A 20,507-nucleotide genomic window follows, 5' to 3' on the forward strand; every position below is an offset into this window, starting at 1 on the left:
CTTTCTATAGTATCCATTACAACTGGGCATCTTTAGAAAAGACTTGATCCCATCTCAAACAGCTTTTGCTGTATAAGGTAAAGATAAGTGATTTGCATGATGCTGTTGTGGGGCAATTATATAAGTTGTGCTTTTTTTGAGCACCTCAATCTGAGCAGCTGATGTGAATGTAAACATTACACTTTTTCTAAGTGAACTTTGTCTTTAGGTCCTTCTCTTCATTTGCATATCTAGGCAGAATGAATGTGTGTTAACTTGGATACTCGGCCTAACATTCAAAACTCTACTCCTTTAAACTAACGTGTTTGGCATTTCTGCAGATCAAACCCCAGGTTTTCAAGCCAAACCCCAAAACAAGGAGAACACATACTCAGTAGTCAAGTGAAAAGTTGTTTTCATCGTTTGAATCATGTGCCTTGACAGAAGCAAAGAAGAAAAGGAAATTTGATAGCTAAGAATTGACCTGAATAATCATTAGTCTTCCCAACTACTGAATCTGTATCAGCAGGTGCCCTGGCGGTCTCAACCTCTCCCAGTCTTGATTAATTCTGAAAACGGGTTCATTAAGTGCACAGCCAGAGGCAGGAGATCCCACTGTGCAGCATCATACTGATGTCCACGTACAGCATCAGGGTTGGAGCCTATCCTGACTCTGCCACTTGAGCTAGTGGAATAATTAATTCTCTTCCCCACCTTTTGCACCCTCACTTCCCAACAGTCCCTTATCGCACCTCTCCCTTCTGCGCTGATTGCTTTCCAAATTACCAAGAGTGTTTCCTTCTCTCAGGTCCTTGCTCAGCTAATCAAAACCTCCTTCCACCGTATGACTCTCGTCAGTTAAATTGCTTGCTCTCTAACTTCATGAAGTTACACTGTAGCTCGAACATTAAATGTGACAAAGCAATAAGAAACTGAATTCACAGAGGCTTGAAACACTGACACATTTTCAAATCTTGATTACAGTATGCTCTGAGACATGTCAATAATAAGGAAAGAAATACAGTTCATAACCTTGTACAGACAAAGCACCTGGGAGCACAGGTCTCTGCTGGAGACATCATCTTGGGCAGGTGAAACACATTGTCTGCAATAAGATGCCAATGGTACTAAATCTGCTGTAGTAAGTGAAGAGAAGCCCGTTGTCTTTACCTTGTCAATAGATTGCCAGGGTGTTACAAAACTGTCGTGGGTGTTTGGAACTTGAGCATCTGGTAATCATAGTAACTAGTTCCTTTAGAAGTGTATTGGCATCCATAACAACTTGTGTTTGGGTTTTCTTTCACTTCTTTCATTTCCAAGCTGCCTGTGTGTGGTAGGACCTTGGCTGAGAAGTGTGGATGAGTTACTTCAGGTTGCTGAGGGAGTGCTGGGTTTGTTACGTGGCAGAGACTCATGTTAGATGCATGGCTACCCCACAAGCAGGGACCTGCAGTGCAGAAGATGTTGGTGGGAGCTTTCTTCTTCATCAGTACTGAAAATATTCTTGTAAAGGCACTGCAGAAAAGTGCTTAGGCACATGGAGGTTTTGTTGTTTATCTTAAAACATAAATAGTCTTTCATTTTATTGATTAATCAGCTTTATGGATAAACTAAAGGTAAGTCTCAGTGGCACTGTGCAGTGCTGCAAGCATACTCTCATAGGTAGCAGGAGCAGCAAAGTGGCAGCAGCCTGGCAGTGCATCTGGACTTTCATGTCCTACATACCAGCAGGACTAATTCGTCCAAGCAAAGTGCTGTATGATTAAGGTGATTAATTGTGCCCATGTTCAGATTTTAGTATTTCTTGCATGCAAAGTTACTTCACACTGCTGTGTTGTTCTGCAAAGCTCTTCAGCAACTGTGGTCTATGTGTGGATACACTTTATATAACTGTGCCTCAGGAAAATCAAAAAATGGCAGGATTCAGCCTTACTATATTGAATAAATTGACTATATCTCAACATATATAGAGTTGCTGTAATTTAAAATGTTAAAAGGTTAAATTGTATTGCATAACTGTTCTGTAAAATATTCACTGTACTGATGCCCCAGCTGTGTATACAAAGATTGTTAAATAAGTCAATGCTAAAATAGCATATTTCATGGCTAATTGTCTTTCCTAATTGTGATTATTTCAAGAAATCCAGGGAAATTGTGTAAGAACTGGAGCAGACCCCTTTTGATTTTGTGCTGCTGCTGCATGTACAGCTGTACAAAGCAAACTTTTATACAGGATAGAAAAACAGTTGCATGTGTTTGAAAGAAATATTGACTAGCTTTCAGTTTTTATATAGTTAATGGCATGTGCATACATTTCTTGTCCACATCAAAATTTCCCACAAGTCCAGGGAGAGTTTTTCAGCAGAAGTAGGATGTTTGAGCAGGGCAGGACTGAGGAATGATGCAGTCCCCATCCAGCCATCCAATTACACAGATGGGAAAAATAATTTTTTAATTGGAGACTCTGTAGTCTGAATTATATTAATCTTTCCTCAAAATACAGCTGCACAAGGAATAAAGGATGTGATATCTTCGTAGCACCCTCTGTCACCTATATTCTCCCAACCTGGATGACTGAACTTTAAACAATGATAAATTAGTTACTAGCATTTCTCTTTCTCAGGCAACCTATTTTCCTGCAGTAAGAAGCCAGCCAGGTGTCTCAGTGGTCATACACAGGCCACCTCCCTATGAATTACACCGTTCTCTGACCCGTTCTACGTCGCACAGTTCAGGCTAATCATTGACAGGGCTTTTACGATCACGAGCTTTTAGTGAAGCTTTGATAAGACACTCCAGCAGTTCGTGGCAAATGAAGACGGTCTGCGTGGTGGGGACTCCAGCAAAAAAATGGATTTTTTTACGTGTCAGTACAAGAAATCTGACTTTTAACATTGGCACTATAAACCGGCATAATGTGTGGCCAGCGACCGGAGAGAATTGTTGCTTTTTGGACGTTAGTTTTCATAAGGACAGTTTCTGGGCTTGCTGAAGAGGGAAGATCTGTGTGGAAAAAGGACCCTCACTTCAGCCCCGTGAGTGAAACACAGATGTTTCTGTATGACACTTTCCCCAAAGAGTTTCTCTGGGGTGTAGGGACAGCGGCTTTCCAGGTGGAAGGCAGCTGGAGGAAGGACGGGAAAGGCTCCTCCATCTGGGACCGCTTCACCCACTCAGAGTTCAGGGATGCTGACAGCACAGGCACCTCCAGTGACAGTTACATTTTGTTGGACAAAGATTTGTCTGCTCTGGATTTTTTGGGAGTTACTTTTTACCAGTTTTCAATTTCATGGTCAAGGCTTTTTCCCACTGGATTGGTAGCAGCTCCCAATGAAAAAGGACTCCAGTATTATAACACCCTTATTGACTCTCTGCTCTACAGAAATATTGTTCCTATGGTTACCCTGTACCACTGGGACCTGCCCTTGATGCTGCAAGAAAAATATGGGGGATGGAAAAATGAATCGATAATTGATATCTTCAATGACTATGCCACCTTTTGCTTCCAGACCTTTGGGGATCGTGTTAAGTACTGGATTACAATCCACAATCCGTATTTAATTGCTTGGCATGGGTATGGCACAGGTATTCATGCTCCGGGAGAGAGAGGAAAAATAGCAACTGTCTACTCTGTAGGACACAATTTGATCAAGGTACAGTATAATGAGATTTTACAAATTGATCTTGCACTGCCATGGGAAATGATGGGAGGAATCAGTCCTGTGATCAATGTTTGAAAAAAAAAAAAGATCACAGACTGTGAAAGCACCAAGAAATAGCCTTTACCTAAGGCAGTCTTTCTGTTAATCCTCATTTTGATCTTACTGTTCTTTTCAAAAAAGCTGACTTAGTAATTATTCATTTTAAAGTGCTTGGTCAATAGGAGTCTGACCACACAACATTGTAGTCAATAGAAGTTTTACACAGAGAAAAGTCATCGAGCATCTTGAGCCACTAACTGATTTCAGACTTTGCACAAGAATGATTTAACTATAAAGATTTGTGAAGCATCTCAAAGAGGACTGATGCTGAATAATTCTTTTTTTATTTTCAGATGTTATATAAAATGTATTTCATATAATACATGTAAAAGATACCATGTAAGTTTCTAGCATTTCTTGCCCTCGTTTCCGAGTGTCACAATCAAATCTGGAGTACCAAATAGGCAGTCTCTGCACTTCCTTTAAAATCCATGTAAGCAGCACACGGCATGTAGGGAGCAATAACTCTGCTGAAGAATCAATTGGGTTTTCCAGGAAGCCAAGCACAGTTGGGTCTGATATACAAACTACTGACCTCAGTCCCTTGGTCAATATTATTTAACTCTTAGACTTGATTTGATAGTTGCTTCTAGTTCTAAAGTCTGTGAACTGAGCATAAAATAAATAATTTCAATGGAAGAGATAATGAAACTTTCAGCAATACTCAATCCATTAACTAGTATTTTATTATTCTTGTCAAGAAATTATTTTCCCATGGTATCCTTCTTACAGCCCCATGAACATTACCTAATGTGTTAGCAGTTCTCTCCCATAGCACTGTAAAATTTCTGAATATTTTAGATTTAAGATTCACTAAGAATCTCAAATTTGTAGTAATGGATTTGAGGAACTGGAGTTTTATGATTGGGGTTGGAAGGGGAATGGAAACTCTTGAGGTACCGAGTCAACTCCTTATATCTGTAATGTTTTTCTCCTAATAAACTGTAATTAAAGCCAGCCACCCCACAGAAGTCATAGCTAGTATTATATGATTCAAAGCAATCAGCCAGAATCTTTCTCAAAGAGTTTTGTGAGTGTTGAAATGTTCAGTTCATTTCATATTGGTGATAAACCATATTAATATAATGTATTGATGCACAATCAGGATTCATGCATTGTGAAGTATCTCTTCTTTGAGAGGCAGGGAATGTTATGAGATTCTCTCTTTAAAGAGATTTCACACGGCATTTTATTTCAGGATTGGTATCTACTGGTCTGCTTCTCAAACACTGTATTCTGGCTACCTTCTAATTTACCACTGCAAACCAAAAGCATCACCCCAAAAATAAAAGACCAACTAAAATGTCAGGGTTTGGCAGTGTGAGGCAAGGCCCGGTAAAGCTGTTGCAAAAGATTCCCATTTATGTCAGCAGCTTTAGGAAGAGCCATGTTCTTGCCCGTGTCAAGGCTTCAGTTTGGGAGGCTGTTCACAGACAGTGTTCTCAGTGGCACCCTGTGCACATTAGCAGGTCCACCTGTTAACTGTGGTGAGCAGGAAAATCAGGTCTGTAATGCTGAAAAGCAGCTAATCTGGCCACCCCTCTCTTACACAGCAAAAGGCTGGAAATCATTCTCAAGCCTTTTTGTACTTCCTTTGGATAAACTAAATGAGGCTCTTGCATGAATCTTACTTTTAGTTTCATTTCCTTATCGCTGTTGCAGTTGAGGTGTTGTGAGAACTAATCACCATTTATACAAAGAAATGCCTTTATGTGATATATCAATCATAACTGAAGCTAAGTTTCATAGAATCACAAAAACAACATAACAAACCATAAAGCCTCTGGTTTTAAGACTTTATTTTATTGTAAGAACAGTTTGAAAGTTGCTGGAGATCTTCATGTCTTTAGAAAAGAGCTGAAGAAATTTCTCATAATTTTAAACTGCAAATTTTAGTAGGCTGAAGAAATACAATGTCTTGAAACTTGAATAGTTGGCTGGCATAAGGAAAAGGTCACAGAATACCGAGTTGGAAGGGGACCTCAAGGATCGTCTCCATGCATTTTAGAACTGATTAAAAAATTATCTGCTTCAGTGAATTAATTGAGGTAGGTAATTAGGTACATAATGACCTTATGAAGGCTTTTCAACAAAAGCAGGATTGGTCTGTCTCCATCCAGCCCCAGAGTCCCATGGTGTTGGCTAGCACAAGGCATTGCTGATGCTGCATTGCCTTCTACCTGTGCTTTCCTGTGCACCTTGCATGCTTTTAAGGAAATGCCCCAGATATATCTTCTTAAGAGACAGCCCTGCCTTCTGCGTGGGTCTGGCTATTCAAGATCCATAAAGACAGGTAGTGAGCAGAGAAGCAAAGGCTGCTAAGCAGGGTGCTTAGGAGATCCATTGTGGGGAAAATAATCCACAAAAGAACTCAAAATTTCATGTTCCTATGTGTGTTATGGGTAATACTTGCTACTGATCATTTTTAAAGGACCTGATACTACCTCTGTGGAAATGAATGGGGTATTTGATGCTTTTTAATTATAAATTGCTAAGGAGTTCACTTAGATAAATCTCTTCAAGTGCACGATCATTACAACTAATACCAGGGGCATGTGGAATCTTATACTAGATGGAGAGTGGCCATCAAAAGTGTATTGCCTTTCTTCATTAAACGAGACTGTACAAAGCAACACCAGAAAACAATTAATGATAACATGTAACTTGCTATGAGACATTTGAAAGACACATCAAAGAAAATACAAAATTAGGAGCTTGCTCCTGAGGCAGCTGTCATACTGAGGCAGAGGGAAAAATGGCACACAGAAAAACTAGGTGGATTTCTTTGATTTAACAGTAAAAAAATCTGACAAGCAAGAAAATACAAAGTAGATGAATCATTGTGGCTGGAGCTATGTGAAATATATACCTGATATATTATTACCATTTTCTCAGTATCTAGTTATGTTCTTTTATACTTAGATCGAGGATTGTAAAGATCACAAGCTGCAGATTAAGCTGTCTTCTTTCCCTTCTCTGTATCAGTGCCCTCCAGGTAGTTCTGCCTTTGCTAAATAATAGGAAGAAAGGGGCTTTATTTTTTTTCTTCCTGTTAGAGGTTATTCACACTGTTCTCCATCTGTCAGAAAAGCCCAGGAGAGAAATGTCAGGATGAAGTCTCCCTAAAAATTTTCTTCAAGGACATCACATACTGGGAAAAGGCAATAAATTCCCTTTCAAGCATTGTGTTTCCATATAGATCTATTGCATATCAGATTCTTCTCTGTGCCCAGCTGCATTACTCCCAGCTCTACAGTGGCTTTCACTATGCCAGGATCTCTTCATGGACACTGCTGCCTTTGGGATCTGTGAATGAGTGTGTCCCAGAAAAGTCCCATAATGTATTCTCCCTAAAAACAAATTTCTACTGAATGAATCGGAATAACTATTACTTCTATGTCCAACCAGACATTTTCTTCCCTTCCTGCAAAACTGTGTCCTTTCCTCAGGATGTAGAAAGATGAAGCTACCCCATGCCCTAATTTCTTACAGGAGGAGGGAAACATGCCTCCATCAAGTATAGCTCTAGGATGGACACCAGAATCATCTATGCTTGTAAATGTCTTTGCTGGAAGATTTTTCTAACAGTAGTAGCCATCAGTTATGATATAAAATTCAGCACTGATGCACACTTTTTTTGTTATGATTTGTTATTTTTAGGTTAACTTTCTTACACTTCTTGGCAATCATTATGAAAAACACAATCCAAATACAAGACAGTTAGCATACAACAAATTTAAGAGTAAAGACTCAGTCCTTCAAACCACCCTCCTAGAAATGTAGTTGCCTACATCTCAAGAGCCCTTTTGTTCTTCACAAAGATTGAGATTTGGTCAATTTGGAAAATAAGGGCTTTAACTCTACTGAGTACACCCTTACCATAGACCAAAAGGGCCTGAAACTGAAATAGTCTTCAAATAAGCCACACACACCTGCCTTTCTTCTGAAGGGATGGTGAACATCATCATCAGACTCTATATTCCAACTCCTCATGGTTTAAAAACCAAACAACTAAACAAAAACCCCAAATAATTTTATTAGCATTTTTTAATTCTAGTTTTCCTAAATGTTCTCGCTCTCTGGCACACTAAAATAATTCCATATACCCCTGACATTGTTTTGTGTGCTCATTGCTGTTCAAAGGAAAATTCCTTGGCTAAAATACCTTAAGAATTAGAAAGTATTGGTCTTTCTTTTGAAAGCTCTTTGCATATGCACATGATAAATTAGAGGATCAGGGTTTGAGAGAGCATGAGAGTATTTTGAGGAGAAGAACAATACTGTTGTCTTCATTTTATTAGGTTGACTTTTCCAGCCTTTTTTCAGGGTTTATACTAACTGACTTAGCACTCTCTGTGACTTTCAAGTCTATTGAATAATTTCTATACTAATACCAGGAAAATATGCTGAAATTAATGAGTCATGTATCTGGAGTATTTACACAATATTGATCCTGTTTTCACTGTGTACTTAGCCTTGACATTTGTCCTTGATCTACCAAGGAAAGTGAAAGATTAGGGATTAAACTCTAACTGAAAAAATAGTAGTCAAGATTCACTCAAAATACACAATTTGATGTATGATACAGCTTTTAAATTAATCTTTGTTTTATATCTGGTCTTACAAAACAAATTATATCAATCAGTTGGTTCCATCAACAACAGTTTGCACTTAGTGAAGATCTTCTGTCTGAAAATGTTAATCTGCCTTGCAGATAATTAACAGCTCCAAAGATAATTACAGGCAAGCAAATGCTATTGTCTCTACTATGTCTGTAAAAACCCTTACTAGAGACACTGACAAGTTTGTTTCAGTAAGAGTTAATCCTCAGAACTAAGAGTCAATGATACATGACTTTGCATATGAGGATCCTGTCTTTACTCATACTAAATATACTTATTTGTACTTGAGTTCAACTCCTCTAGAATTATACCTGTGGCTGTATTCTCGACTGTAGACAACACTTGTAACTTTACTTTCTTCTAATCGACTCCTGAAGATGTGTATGAATACGATGAGTTGTCCCTGATTGCCTTTTACATGTCAATATTCCATTCTAATTAGTTGGGTTTTAGCAAAGTGATCTTCACCAGTTCACCTAGAAAAGTGTGATTGCTATGATTTAGCTGGTGCTATTGTCATGGTGCTTGGCACTGTGCATAATACAGCTCACTTCAGCGGGGGTTTCCTTGTTAGGCCAATGCAACCATATATGTGGGTTGCATGATGTGGTAACTCCACTCATCAAACACGTGTTAGTGGCCTCCGTCTGGAAAAAAATGTACTAACCAGGTAAGAAATCACAAGGGGCAGAGAACAAAGCAAGCTTGGCCCTAGCAGCCACCCCAGGCTGGAGGGACTTTCAGGAGAGCACAGTGAAGGTAACTGAGGAGATGACACTGGCCACTTAAATTTTCTGATGAGACTGGTAAGAAAACCATTTTATAATACTTTAACTGTATCTTGCAATGGGCCTCAGGAGTCCATTTTTGTTGGCTTCCCTTTTCAGCTACAGAACCTGCATTTCAAAGGTTAGTGTTACTTTATCAGTATTTTCAAGGACAGACCTTGAACAAATGTTACAAGCATGACCTTAGAAACCATAAACAACTGATACACAAAATTTCACAAACTGTAATGCTTTGGTACTCCCTAGCTTAAACAAATATCTACCTGACATCAGGCCTTTTGGGTTTTTTTAACTGTCAAGGCTGTGTGTTTCTAGATAAATTACTGCAGTTATTGTCGAAGGTAAGCAGTGCTGTTTGGCTTGCTGCTGATGGTGGTCTAACTCAATGCTCTCAGTGTTTCACAATGCTTCTCAATGTTTTTCCTGGGTGCAGTTATTTTCTTTCCAGCTTAAGAGTATAAAGCCACACTTCAAGCATAAGGTAAACCCTGAGTTACTTGACAACTCCTCAGCTGGGAGAGGTTAGTTCCCCTCCCCTGTCAAATCCTCTGATGTGATTCACACTGCAATCCAAAGCCACCCTTCTCTGCCCCCTGAGCTGTCTCATTTTCCTACAGGACTTTGACAATGATGGTGGTTCCTCAGTCTCCCATGTATTTCTGTGTTTGGGTAAATTTTGTCTGTTGTATTCCCTTATTTAATTTAATAACAACATGACATTTGAAGCTAATTCTGATGTGTAATGATGTTAAGCTTTCTAAAACATGTTGATAATCAGAAAAAAATGTTACTAAGATGTGATACAAGATATGTTTTCATTGTCACTCACATGAATAGCAAAACTTCAATCTGTCCCAGGGCAGTCAATATTTGGCCAATTATGAGTACTAAAACATGCCATACCCACTAGATTATATGCTGCCAAATTTCCTTTTAAAATTCAAGTGTTATTGCTCCCTACTTGGTGTGAGTAAGCTTCATTCTATGCTGCTGCATGTACTGTCAGAAAAATTATAACCATTTCAAAGAAGAAATCAACTAAATTCCTGAACAAAATTCTCACTCAGAACTGTGAAAGTTGACATTTGGGGTCAAACTTCACATCTGGGTCCTTTGTCCAAGTTCTTACATTTAGGGATTGTGCAAATATCAAAACTTGAACACTTACTCATATGATTAGACCAAACTAAAATAACTAAATCCCCAGAAGAAGAATGAATTGGATGTGATTTAATTAGAGTAAGTCCAGGTAACCCCCAGAGCAGAGAGCATTAATAGCACAAAGTCAGCACTGACAAATGAAGTATCATGAGATGCATAATTTATGGAACAATTGTAAAGATGGTTTAAAATTTTAACCGTATCAGCAATCTCTGCTTGACAAAGAAAGACCTAATGGGACTGTCTGAATCACAGAGTTCAAATCCCACCATTACAGCTGTTTAGTCTCAAAAGTGTCCATGTAACAGCTATTCACATCCCTGCTGGCACCTCTCCTGAAATTCAGACCTATGTTAAAAGGCAAAAAGCCACAGCCCTGATCTGTCACAGGAACAGCACACGAGTTACTGAGCACTGCCCTCAACCCAAGGCACCTTTCAGGGTAACAGTGACTGCCCATTAAAGCTGTGCAGGGGAACTTGTGGGCCTTAACTGGTTGATATTTGGTTGATATTTCCGTGCAAGCCTGCAGTGAATCAGATGGAGCTCCTTGCCTCTCTAGCTGCCAGTGCACACAGAGACTTGTTAGGGTTACAATTTAAAGCTATTTTTCTCCCATCAGGCTCATGCAAAAGTGTGGCATAACTACAAAGAACACTTCCAACCCAATCAGAAGGGGATGATGTCCATAGTGTTGGGATCCCACTGGATCGAACCTAACAAGTCGGAAGATGAGATGGACATTTTTAAGTGTCAGAAGTCTATGGAGAGAGTGCTCGGATGGTTTGCCAAACCCATCCACGGAGATGGTGATTATCCAGAAGAACTGAAAAATGAATTCTCGTTTTTGCCACGCTTTACAGAGGATGAAAAAAACTACATAAAGGGAACAGCTGACTTCTTTGCATTTTCCTTTGGTCCTAATAACTTTAAACCTCCAAACACTCTACAAAAAATGGGCCAAAATTTGTCACTCAATTTGAGGGAAGTACTGAACTGGATTAAACTGGAATACAACAGTCCTCGAATCTTGATTGCAGAGAATGGCTGGTTCACTGACAGCCATGTGAAAACAGATGACACCACAGCCATCTACATGATGAAAAACTTCATAAATAAGGTTTTACAAGGTTTGTACACAAGTTAGTTGTTGGCTTTTTGGTGAGCACTTTAAGATAATTTAATATTTAGACCTGGAGTGATTTAACCTGTTTTTAAAAGTAGCAATGGCAACAAAGTTAATCATTAATTATTTATACTGCATGAGTATGAGTCATGGAACAGGATCTACTGGTGGTAGGTGTAGTACAAACACAGAAAAAAAACCCATAGTCCCTGTCCCAGAAAGTTAAAGTCCAACATTTGCACTGGATTTTAAAACTAAGTAAGTAAAAAGCTGAGCGAGAAATTAATGAAAACAAATCTATTGGATATCACTTTTCACTGCTGGCAGCTCAACCGTAACACCTTTGTGCGGGTACATACCTTGACAGCAGGAAAATAAGACTGACTAAAGACTGCCATTGACATGCTGGGGTCCTACTCCAATGCCAAATGCATGAAGGAAATGAGCAGAAGGACAATCATTCTTGAGGAATATTGCACACCAGACAAAGATGGTATGTTTTAAAAACACAGATTTAATCTTGGATTTGCCCTTCATAAAGCCAGTGTGTGGGGTGCTCTCTGAAGGTAAAAGATTTAAATTTGCATGAAATATAAACACTATGAGTACTTTAAGCCTCTGCAAAACCAGTATCTTTTTCCTCAGCCAGTTTGTAGGAGAGGTGCTGGGAGCAGGGCAGCTGCTGGTTCTGAGAGCCGTCGCCTCAGCAGGCTGCCTCACTGCTATGTCACACTGCAGTGATGGGACCGCTCAGATCCCTTTACCAAAACCTTCTTTATCCTCAGAAGAGGGAAAACATGAGTTATCATTTACTCAGAGACCAAGCCAGGAAGTACTGCTTCACCAACAACTGTAACTAAGCTCCACAAGAAGATAATCCATATATATTTAAAGTTGGTTCAAATTGTAAACTTTACTAGTGCCACAGTGCGATATATCCTGCCTTTTTTTTTTGGAGGAAGTTGCATTCCAGTATTTGATTTATGGTATTTTAAATAATGCAGTGACACAGTAGGAAAGTCTAGATGCAGGCCTGGATTCTACAGCAGACCTGGCTGTGATTACCATCCATGGATTCACACTTCTGAAATACTTGGTCAATGTTCAACCAATAACTGCTTGTCAAGAATTGTCATCAACGTTCTGATGTTCGCAGATGCTTCAACTTCTGCCTCAAAATACAGGGTTATCTCTTAATTAATGCATTTTTGGGGAAGAAAAGTAATTTGTCCAACCAGGAATAACATTTGGAACATATTTTCATGTTTTTACAGAGAAGTTGGGTATAAATTTGCAGTTTGCAGCAAAACCAATTAGATCATGTTAACCCCCAAACGTGATTTATACAGGTCAAACTGTAATGGGATGGTGGCCTTTAAGACAGCATGTAACAGGCTACAAGGAGCTGTACTCACGTGTGTGTGTTTGTTTGGGGAGAGTACTGTAAACTTTGCACTGTTTGTAACTCATGGCACCATGAGTCATGAAAATAGGTGATGTATAACATCACCTCTACAGTGACCTGACCTCAGTTATGATCTAAAGATGCAACTGAAACCACAGGCACGTGTATGCCTGTCCATACTGAAACTATTAATCCTGCAGAAGGATTCCAAGACTCTACCTACAGTGGACACAGAAATGCCCTGAGATCTCCCTCTGTGAAAGTAATCTCTGGTGACACAGGAAGCTTAGTTAACTCCTGACCTTTTCTACCTTCAGCTCCTTATTCCTGCCCCCAGTCACTCCTTGTTTTTCAGGATTTTCTCATCCCCACTCTGAATTAACATTCAGGGAGGATCCTGCCTCCTGTTTCTGCCATCCAATTTCACTGTTGCTGCAGACAATGCTACAAACACACTCTCACACTTATTCACAGGATCTCTACCTATCACCTGCCTAACTTTTAATTCTTCTTACCACAAAACATACATAAAATAGTGCTTTTTTCCCCTACGCATTTTAACAACCACAAATTCTCATCTAGGCATGCACCATCTCGAGTACTACAGCATCTCTCGCTCTGACAATTAAACCTACCTGCCATCCATTCAGTATACTTCTAGAAACAAAAATATTCTCAGTTGTCAGTTATGCTATCCCGAGATGTCTGCTCCCATTTGTTCAACGTTCCTCACTGCAGACATGAAATACTTATCTTTACTTGCCAGGTCCTTCTGACCCACCTCTATCCTCTACATCATTCTCCACCTCTGCATTTTGCAATGGGTATTTTCAGACACTTTCTCACATGGTTTCCCTAATATTTAGAAATTGCTTTTCTTGAAAATACATGCCATTGTAATGCTTCATTGCATTCCCTCATCTCCTTTCCGGTATTCTGGCCTTATCTATCAGCTTCCTATATACTCATATTGTAGGCTCTTGGGCTTTCTGATTTCTTCATCTGGCAAGTAGGAAAATATCCTTCTGGACTGCACCTGTGCTGCTGGGTACCTTGTTACTCTGCTGGTGTGGCGGACTACAAGTAAAATACAGCTTGTCCATCTGACTGTCAAAATCCTCAGTAACCCCACTTGGTCACTGCTTTGCCCTTGATATTCCAGCCCTTATAAGGTTAATGTGAGGAGTTACCCTGTGGTATTTCCTAGCTTAAAGCTGGTGACAGGCAGCTAAAGTGACTGACCATGGAGTTTGGACTTTTTCTTCCAGGCTGCTTGCTGGCACGTGCTGTAAGAGGGTAAAAAACATTGTGGTTAGTTGGTGCCCGGCAAGAAGCTGCTTTGCAGGTTCTCCTGTCCTTCCTGAAGAATGGGGTTCCATATCTGAGAAAGCAGTAGTCACCTTTCTCATATATTAAAGATCATATGTAGACCCCTTTGCAAGGTGGAGGGACATTAAGATTGCCTGAAGAAACATGCATGCACTGCACCCATTCTGTGATTAAATCAGTCTCTGAGCTGATCAACCCAACTTAAGTCATTAACTGTCCCATACCAATACATTAAATTTTTCAGTTTACAAGCTGAATAGGCATTCCTGAATGTTAGAGCTTACAGAGATCTTTCAAATAAAGGTAGAGAGTTTTAGCTTCATGACAAATGCACAATCTAAATCAACTGTTGCACCCTTAATTTTTATCATGATTCTCTAATTTTACTGGCATCTCTTACTGACATATTGTCAAATGCAACTTAAAGCCTGGCTGGCAGTGGTGTAGAATTTTATGTTTGCTCTGAGCAGAAATAAAGCATCCTGCAGTAATTTAATTTCTTAAGGAACTAGTGACACATTTTTTGTAATGAATAAAGACTAAGATATATAACGTAACAGTTTTGCAATTAATTACAATGGGCCAACAAGCCCTTGAGTGTTGAGAAGACACTCAAGGTTTTCTAAGTAAATAGTCCTTTCTCATAAGTATCCCTTATATATGTTAGAGTACTAAATATAAGACTCATGGATGTTACTTTCTTTTACGTAGCTATTAAATATGACGACGTAGATGTGTTTGGTTACACAGCCTGGTCCCTCCTTGACGGCTTTGAATGGCAACATGCTTACAACATCAGGCGTGGATTATTTTATGTAGACTTCAAAAGCGAAAAAAAGGAAAGGATTCCAAAGTCATCTGCACTTTATTATAAACAAATCATACAAGAAAATGGCTTCTTCCCAAGGGAGTCAACCCCAAGCTTGCAAGCTCAATTCTCCTGTGACTTCTCCTGGGGTATCACCGAGTCTGTCCTCAAGGTAAGCATAAAATACTGAGAAGACTGCTGGAAGCAGAGTGATCAGCAACTTCACTTGGTGAGCACATGCCTGGGTATGGCACCTTGCATTCAGGAATCTCAGTGCACGCTGCCAACACAAGTTAAGCCATAACTGCATAGCTTCAATTTTGGGTGCAAGTTTTCACGTGAGATGCTCACAGTGCTGGTACTGCTGTGGCAGCAGTACCAGCACTGTGAGCATCTCATGTGAAAACCTGGAGCCTTTCCAGGCCTGGCCCACCCTTGCCTTCCCTCTGCTTGCGTCTCCGTGAGGCAGATGAGATCAGAAAATTTCAGACCAAGTTGACTCCAACCAATTGTTCCTGGGTTATTTTTCAACCAGGGGTTTCCAAACCCAGTCTGCAGTGTGGCCATAGGGATGCCTATGACAGCGTGACGGAAAGGGCTGCACAGGGCAGGGACAGGGTGGTTACACTGGTGGCAGCTGAGCTACCCCTACGCTTCAGGTAAACATATTCTTGGGCTGACCCTGGCTCCAAGTGCCACTTAGACAAGTGGGTAAGAAGCCCTTTAAAAAGACACAGAACACAGGTGAAGATAACTAACCTAGAGCTCATATTTGAAAACAGATCATACCACCTTCTGTCCAAACTGCATGTTTATAATATACTTTATTTCTCTTCTATTTCTGTTTTAAACTTGGTAAATAACCCAACTGTATGAATGGCCAGGTTTTTTTGTCATTGCACACAGAGAGAGAGTCCCAGGAACAGTATCAGCCTCAAAAAATAACGAACTCCCATAATTTAACCTATTCACCGACAACAATAGGAAAAAAAAAAAAGTAAAGTTGCTACGTATTTTGTTAATATATAGCATGGAAAAGTCCATTTTCTTAAAAAAAAAAAAACACTAAATATTTTAAACTCCACAATATTTTGAAACCAACAAAAACTCTATTTTAAACTCCACAGTATTTTGAAACCTACAAAAAGCATATAAAAAATTGGAATATGGAAAAATCCCCATGTGCTACTCAGAACCTTGTTAACTACTAGGAGATAGAAAAGATGTAACTAAATGCTGCAAGCTGTTTGTGTCAGATGCCTCAGTTTCACAAGGCTGATCTCAGCAGCAGGGCCAAAACAATCTGTGCCTGCCTCGTATAGCCCCTGGTGCCTGTTCTTACCACTTGCTCTCCTGGCAGCTGCCTGAGCACTGCTGTTTGCATGACCACAGAGTGAACTCAATCAGGGAGACGTATCTGGTGCCAGGGCAAATGCCAGTGTGTAACCAGAGAGGAGAGTGCAACTTTAATGTTTTCTGTAGATAAAGGAACAGAACAAGTAAGATGACCACTAGCACAAAGCCCATATAGGTGAGTTGGTTATCCTCTCCCTCTGGAGTATCTAAGCTTTCTGACACTCAGCATTAATCCTACAGCTGAACACAGGCAGAGGTGCAGACTACAAGGCAGCATTCATTTAATTAAAACCCACTGTAACATATTGTTTTTATTTTCACAGGCAGAATCGGTGGCTTCCTCACCTCAGTTCTGCGATTCCAGCCTGTACCTCTGGAATGTCACAGGAGATGGCCTTCTGCACAAAGTTGAAGGGATAAAGCTAAAAACCCGACCAGCACAGTGCACGGATTTTGTCAGTATTAAAAAGCAACTTGATCTCCTAGAAAAAATGAAAGTCACTCATTACAGATTTGCACTTGACTGGTCACTAATTTTACCCAATGGAGATTTGTCAGTGGTCAACAGGCAAGTTCTTAGATATTACAGGTGTGTGGTTAGTGAAGCACTGAAACTCAACGTTCAATCCATGGTCACCTTGTATTATCCCACTCACACCTACCTGGGCCTGCCGGGCCCTTTGCTGCAGGCAGGAGGATGGTTGAACCAATCCACTGCCTACGCTTTTCAAGACTATGCAGCTTTATGTTTTAGGGAACTTGGTGATTTGGTTAAACTGTGGATTACAATAAACGAGCCTAACCAGCTAAGCAGTGTGTACAACAGGAGCAGCAATGATACCTACAGGGCAGCACACAATTTATTAATAGCACACGCCATGGCCTGGAGAGTGTATGATGAGCAGTACCGGTCCTTCCAGGATGGCAAAGTGTCCCTGTCCCTGCATTCGGACTGGGCTGAGCCTGCCAACCCCTACTTTGAATCTCATTCAAAAGCTGCCAACAGGTTTCTTCAGTTTGAAATAGGCTGGTTTGCCAATCCCATATTTAAGACTGGGGACTATCCAGCAACTATGAGGGAATACATTGGCTTCAAAAACAGAAAAGGCCTCTCGTACACTTTGCTGCCATCTTTCACAAGTGAGGAAAAGCAGCTCGTCAAAGGTGCAGCTGACTTTTATGCACTGAATCATTTCACCACGAGATTTGTGATTCACGAGCCTCAGAATGGGAGCCAGTATGAATTTGATCGTGACCTTCAATTTCTGCAGGATATCACCTGCCTGAGCTCCCCTTCTCGCCTGGCAGTGGTGCCTTGGGGAATGCGCAGAGTTCTCAGGTGGATCAAAAAAACCTACGGCGACATCGATATTTACATCACAGCAAATGGAATAGATGACCCATCCTTAGACAAAGATGAACTTCGGAATTATTACTTGGGAAAATACGTACAAGAGGTTTTAAAAGGTGAGTATTCAAGTTCCCCAGAGCCATTTCTGTGGCTCAGATCCCAGGCAAGCCTTAGGCAAGCTGTTAAGACTTCCCTAGATGGAGCAAGCAGTTCTGGTTCAGATGTAGGAACTGGCCATCAACAATGAGCTCCCTGAGGGACCCGATTCTGCAGTCATGCTCAGGGCAGACACAACCCTAAGCAATGCCATCAAGCCCCTCACATGAAACCCAGCTACAGCTGCTTCCAGTTTAAAGCATGTGAGAAGCCATCTGGGCATGCACATACAGCAGAGTAGTCATTCAGAAGTTATTAGGACATGGCACTTCGGACCAACAACTTCCAAGAGACAAATTTCTACTCTCCAAAGACAGGCAGGAGCCTCCTTACTTGCATGCTGAACTAGAGTCACTGAACAGGAAATTGCAAGCAAGTCCACAGAGACCTGGACGGATATAGAGAGTCCAACTCTAGTTCCTGTTCCACTACTTGCTTTCTCCTGAGCACCTACAGAAATACAGTTCTTCACTTTAGAGAAAAACTAGTAACACTTATGGAGGTAGAGGACAAAAACATTCAAGACAATGATCTTCTGCAATAGCTTACGGTATGAGAAATCCTGCAAGGACATCAGCTCTCACATCCCTCTTCCTCCAAACAATTGTGAAAGAAAAGGAGTGAGCCACACGCTCACTCAGAAAGGCCTCAGTACCTGAACCATACAGTCAAAATAAGATAGACAATACATCCCTGCCCTTATATTCCCTATTGGCAAAATGAGAAAAATCTTACTCATGGCAAAGCATGGCTTCAGATTACTTCTAGACGCCAAGAAACAAGGCACTCTCTCCCCAGTGCTTAGCTCTTTCTCAGTTACTAAAGGACTAATGAGCATTTCCTGGTTTATTTTCCATGCTAATTTCATACTGCAAACAAAAGAACAATACATTATTAAAAGAAGTAAGTTATCAAACCGTTGTTTGAAGGACACTTCATCATAGTATTCCCATTTTACTTTCCAGATAGCATGACACTTGGCATTACTCACAAAAAGATCCCCCCAATTTGCATGTTCTTGCTTAATCAGGGTCACATCCCCAACTATGCTTACTGTGTGCACATGAATTGAAGGGATCTTTATTCACCAAGGCCTGCTATTTATGATTCAAGTATTTTCACCCAGCGCTTGGGTGCAGCAGTACAACATCCAGCCATGCATGCTGGTGGGGCTGAGCAGATGAGTTTGGAGCAGGGAAGGAATTTTTGGAAAGCTCCTCTTGTGGCAGATGGGCAGCTGCGCCCCCTGAGTCACTGCAGCTGGGTTTAGTAAAGAGCAGCATCTGGCTTTTCCCAGGAAAGAAAACTCCCAACTCCAACCCTGTCAAAATCCAGCTTTCACAGGGTAGGTCCAGAAAATTGCCAAATTTTAAGCATTTTTTAAAACGATGTACAATTGAGACAGCCAAGTATTATTACAAGCAGTAAGTAAATACTGTAAGATGCAATTACATTTTTTAAATTTATAATCATTTCAAATCTGAACTCATTACCAGAAAGTTTGCAGGTTTTACTTAACCTATAAGGTTTTATTAACGTCTGGTTTTCGTTTCTCCTCCTTCTCAGCATACTACATTGACAAAGTCAAGATTAAAGGCTACTACGCATTTAAGATGACTGAAGAAAAATCTAAGCCCAGATTTGGATTCTTCACTTCAGATTCAAAAGGAAAGCCTTCAATACAATTTTACAATACTCTGATAAGCAACAACGGCTTCCCTGCCGACTCCTCAGCCTGCGGCCCCTCAAACCAAGAAAAGCAGTGCAGCTTCTGCTCGTTTATTTCTCAGAAGAAGCCGTTAATATTCTTCGCCTGCTGCCTTTTCTCTACCCTTATCTTGCTTTTAACCATTATTTTTTTTCACAAAAGAAAAAGAAGAAAACGTTATAAGGCAAAAAGCATCCAGTGCCTCTGCGTTTCATTTTAAAAGGGGGCACGAGCCCACTTCCAGTGAGATCCGTCACTCACGTTCTACAGTGGACGATGCAGCTCAGACAGCTGTGGAAAAGCACTGAGTCACTCCAGTCACACACACCAAGTGTTCTGTTCAGAACCAGGAAGGAATCACATGCACGGGACGAAGAGCTATGACATTTGTTTCGGGTGACATTACTTTTATCCACATGGAGGATAAGTTCATCTATTTAAAAAAAAAAAAAATTATGATTCTACTGTGCCTTGGAATAACCTTTCTAACAGCTTGACTTGTAAAGAGTAACTAAGCTTTGCGAACTGATACGCACTTTTCCACAAACCGAGGTGTCTTGTGATGTATGTTCATGAGTGTTGTTGAGCATGAAACTGCAGCTGTTAAAGAGTTTACAAATAAAAATGTTCTTAAGACCCACAAACCTTCAGCTAAGTACACCACCAAGAATGAGAAGTCCTGGGCCGGCTCCTAAAACAACAAATTCAACTCCGTTATTGACCAGTATAGATGCCCTGACATATTGGGTGACGTAGTTTTAAGCAAATGTAACTGGAGACAAGCCAAAATCACATAAAATCACCATTTTTCATCTCCAAAATTGGCCAGCCATAAAAAGTTTTTAGGAGAGAACATGCAAATAACTATTAATCCACTCAAGAGACTGACAAATATAATTGTAAATTGCACTTGTCATCATTCAAGTGGATCTTTGGGCAATTTTTGGAATTTCTTAA

At 40.3% G+C, this 20,507-nt stretch overlaps 1 protein-coding gene across 1 annotated transcript; it reads left to right on the forward strand.

Moving 5' to 3' along the window:
* Positions 1–2,703: 2,703 nt before the first annotated feature.
* On the forward strand, positions 2,704–19,989 carry KLB (klotho beta). Its single transcript, XM_027888547.1, has 5 exons — positions 2,704–3,632; positions 10,934–11,441; positions 14,883–15,151; positions 16,659–17,802; positions 19,409–19,989. Exons 1-5 carry the CDS (start codon positions 2,895–2,897, stop codon positions 19,768–19,770), a joined length of 3,021 nt encoding a protein of 1,006 aa, XP_027744348.1. The 5' UTR covers positions 2,704–2,894; the 3' UTR covers positions 19,771–19,989.
* Positions 19,990–20,507: the final 518 nt, after the last annotated feature.

This window comes from Empidonax traillii, unplaced genomic scaffold (assembly GCF_003031625.1).
Source record: "Empidonax traillii isolate 1590-97213 ecotype Southwest subspecies unplaced genomic scaffold, ASM303162v1 scaffold240:size1935192, whole genome shotgun sequence".
Classification (NCBI taxonomy): Eukaryota; Metazoa; Chordata; class Aves; order Passeriformes; family Tyrannidae; genus Empidonax; species Empidonax traillii.

Coding starts and splice junctions, on each gene's coding strand:
- KLB (XM_027888547.1), top strand. CDS start 2,895: ATGTGTGGCCAGCGACCGGAGAGAATTGTTGCTTTTTGGACGTTAGTT. Junction 3,633..10,933: donor TAGGACACAATTTGATCAAG/GTACAGTATAAT, acceptor TTCTCCCATCAG/GCTCATGCAAAAGTGTGGCA. Junction 17,803..19,408: donor CGTACAAGAGGTTTTAAAAG/GTGAGTATTCAA, acceptor CCTCCTTCTCAG/CATACTACATTGACAAAGTC.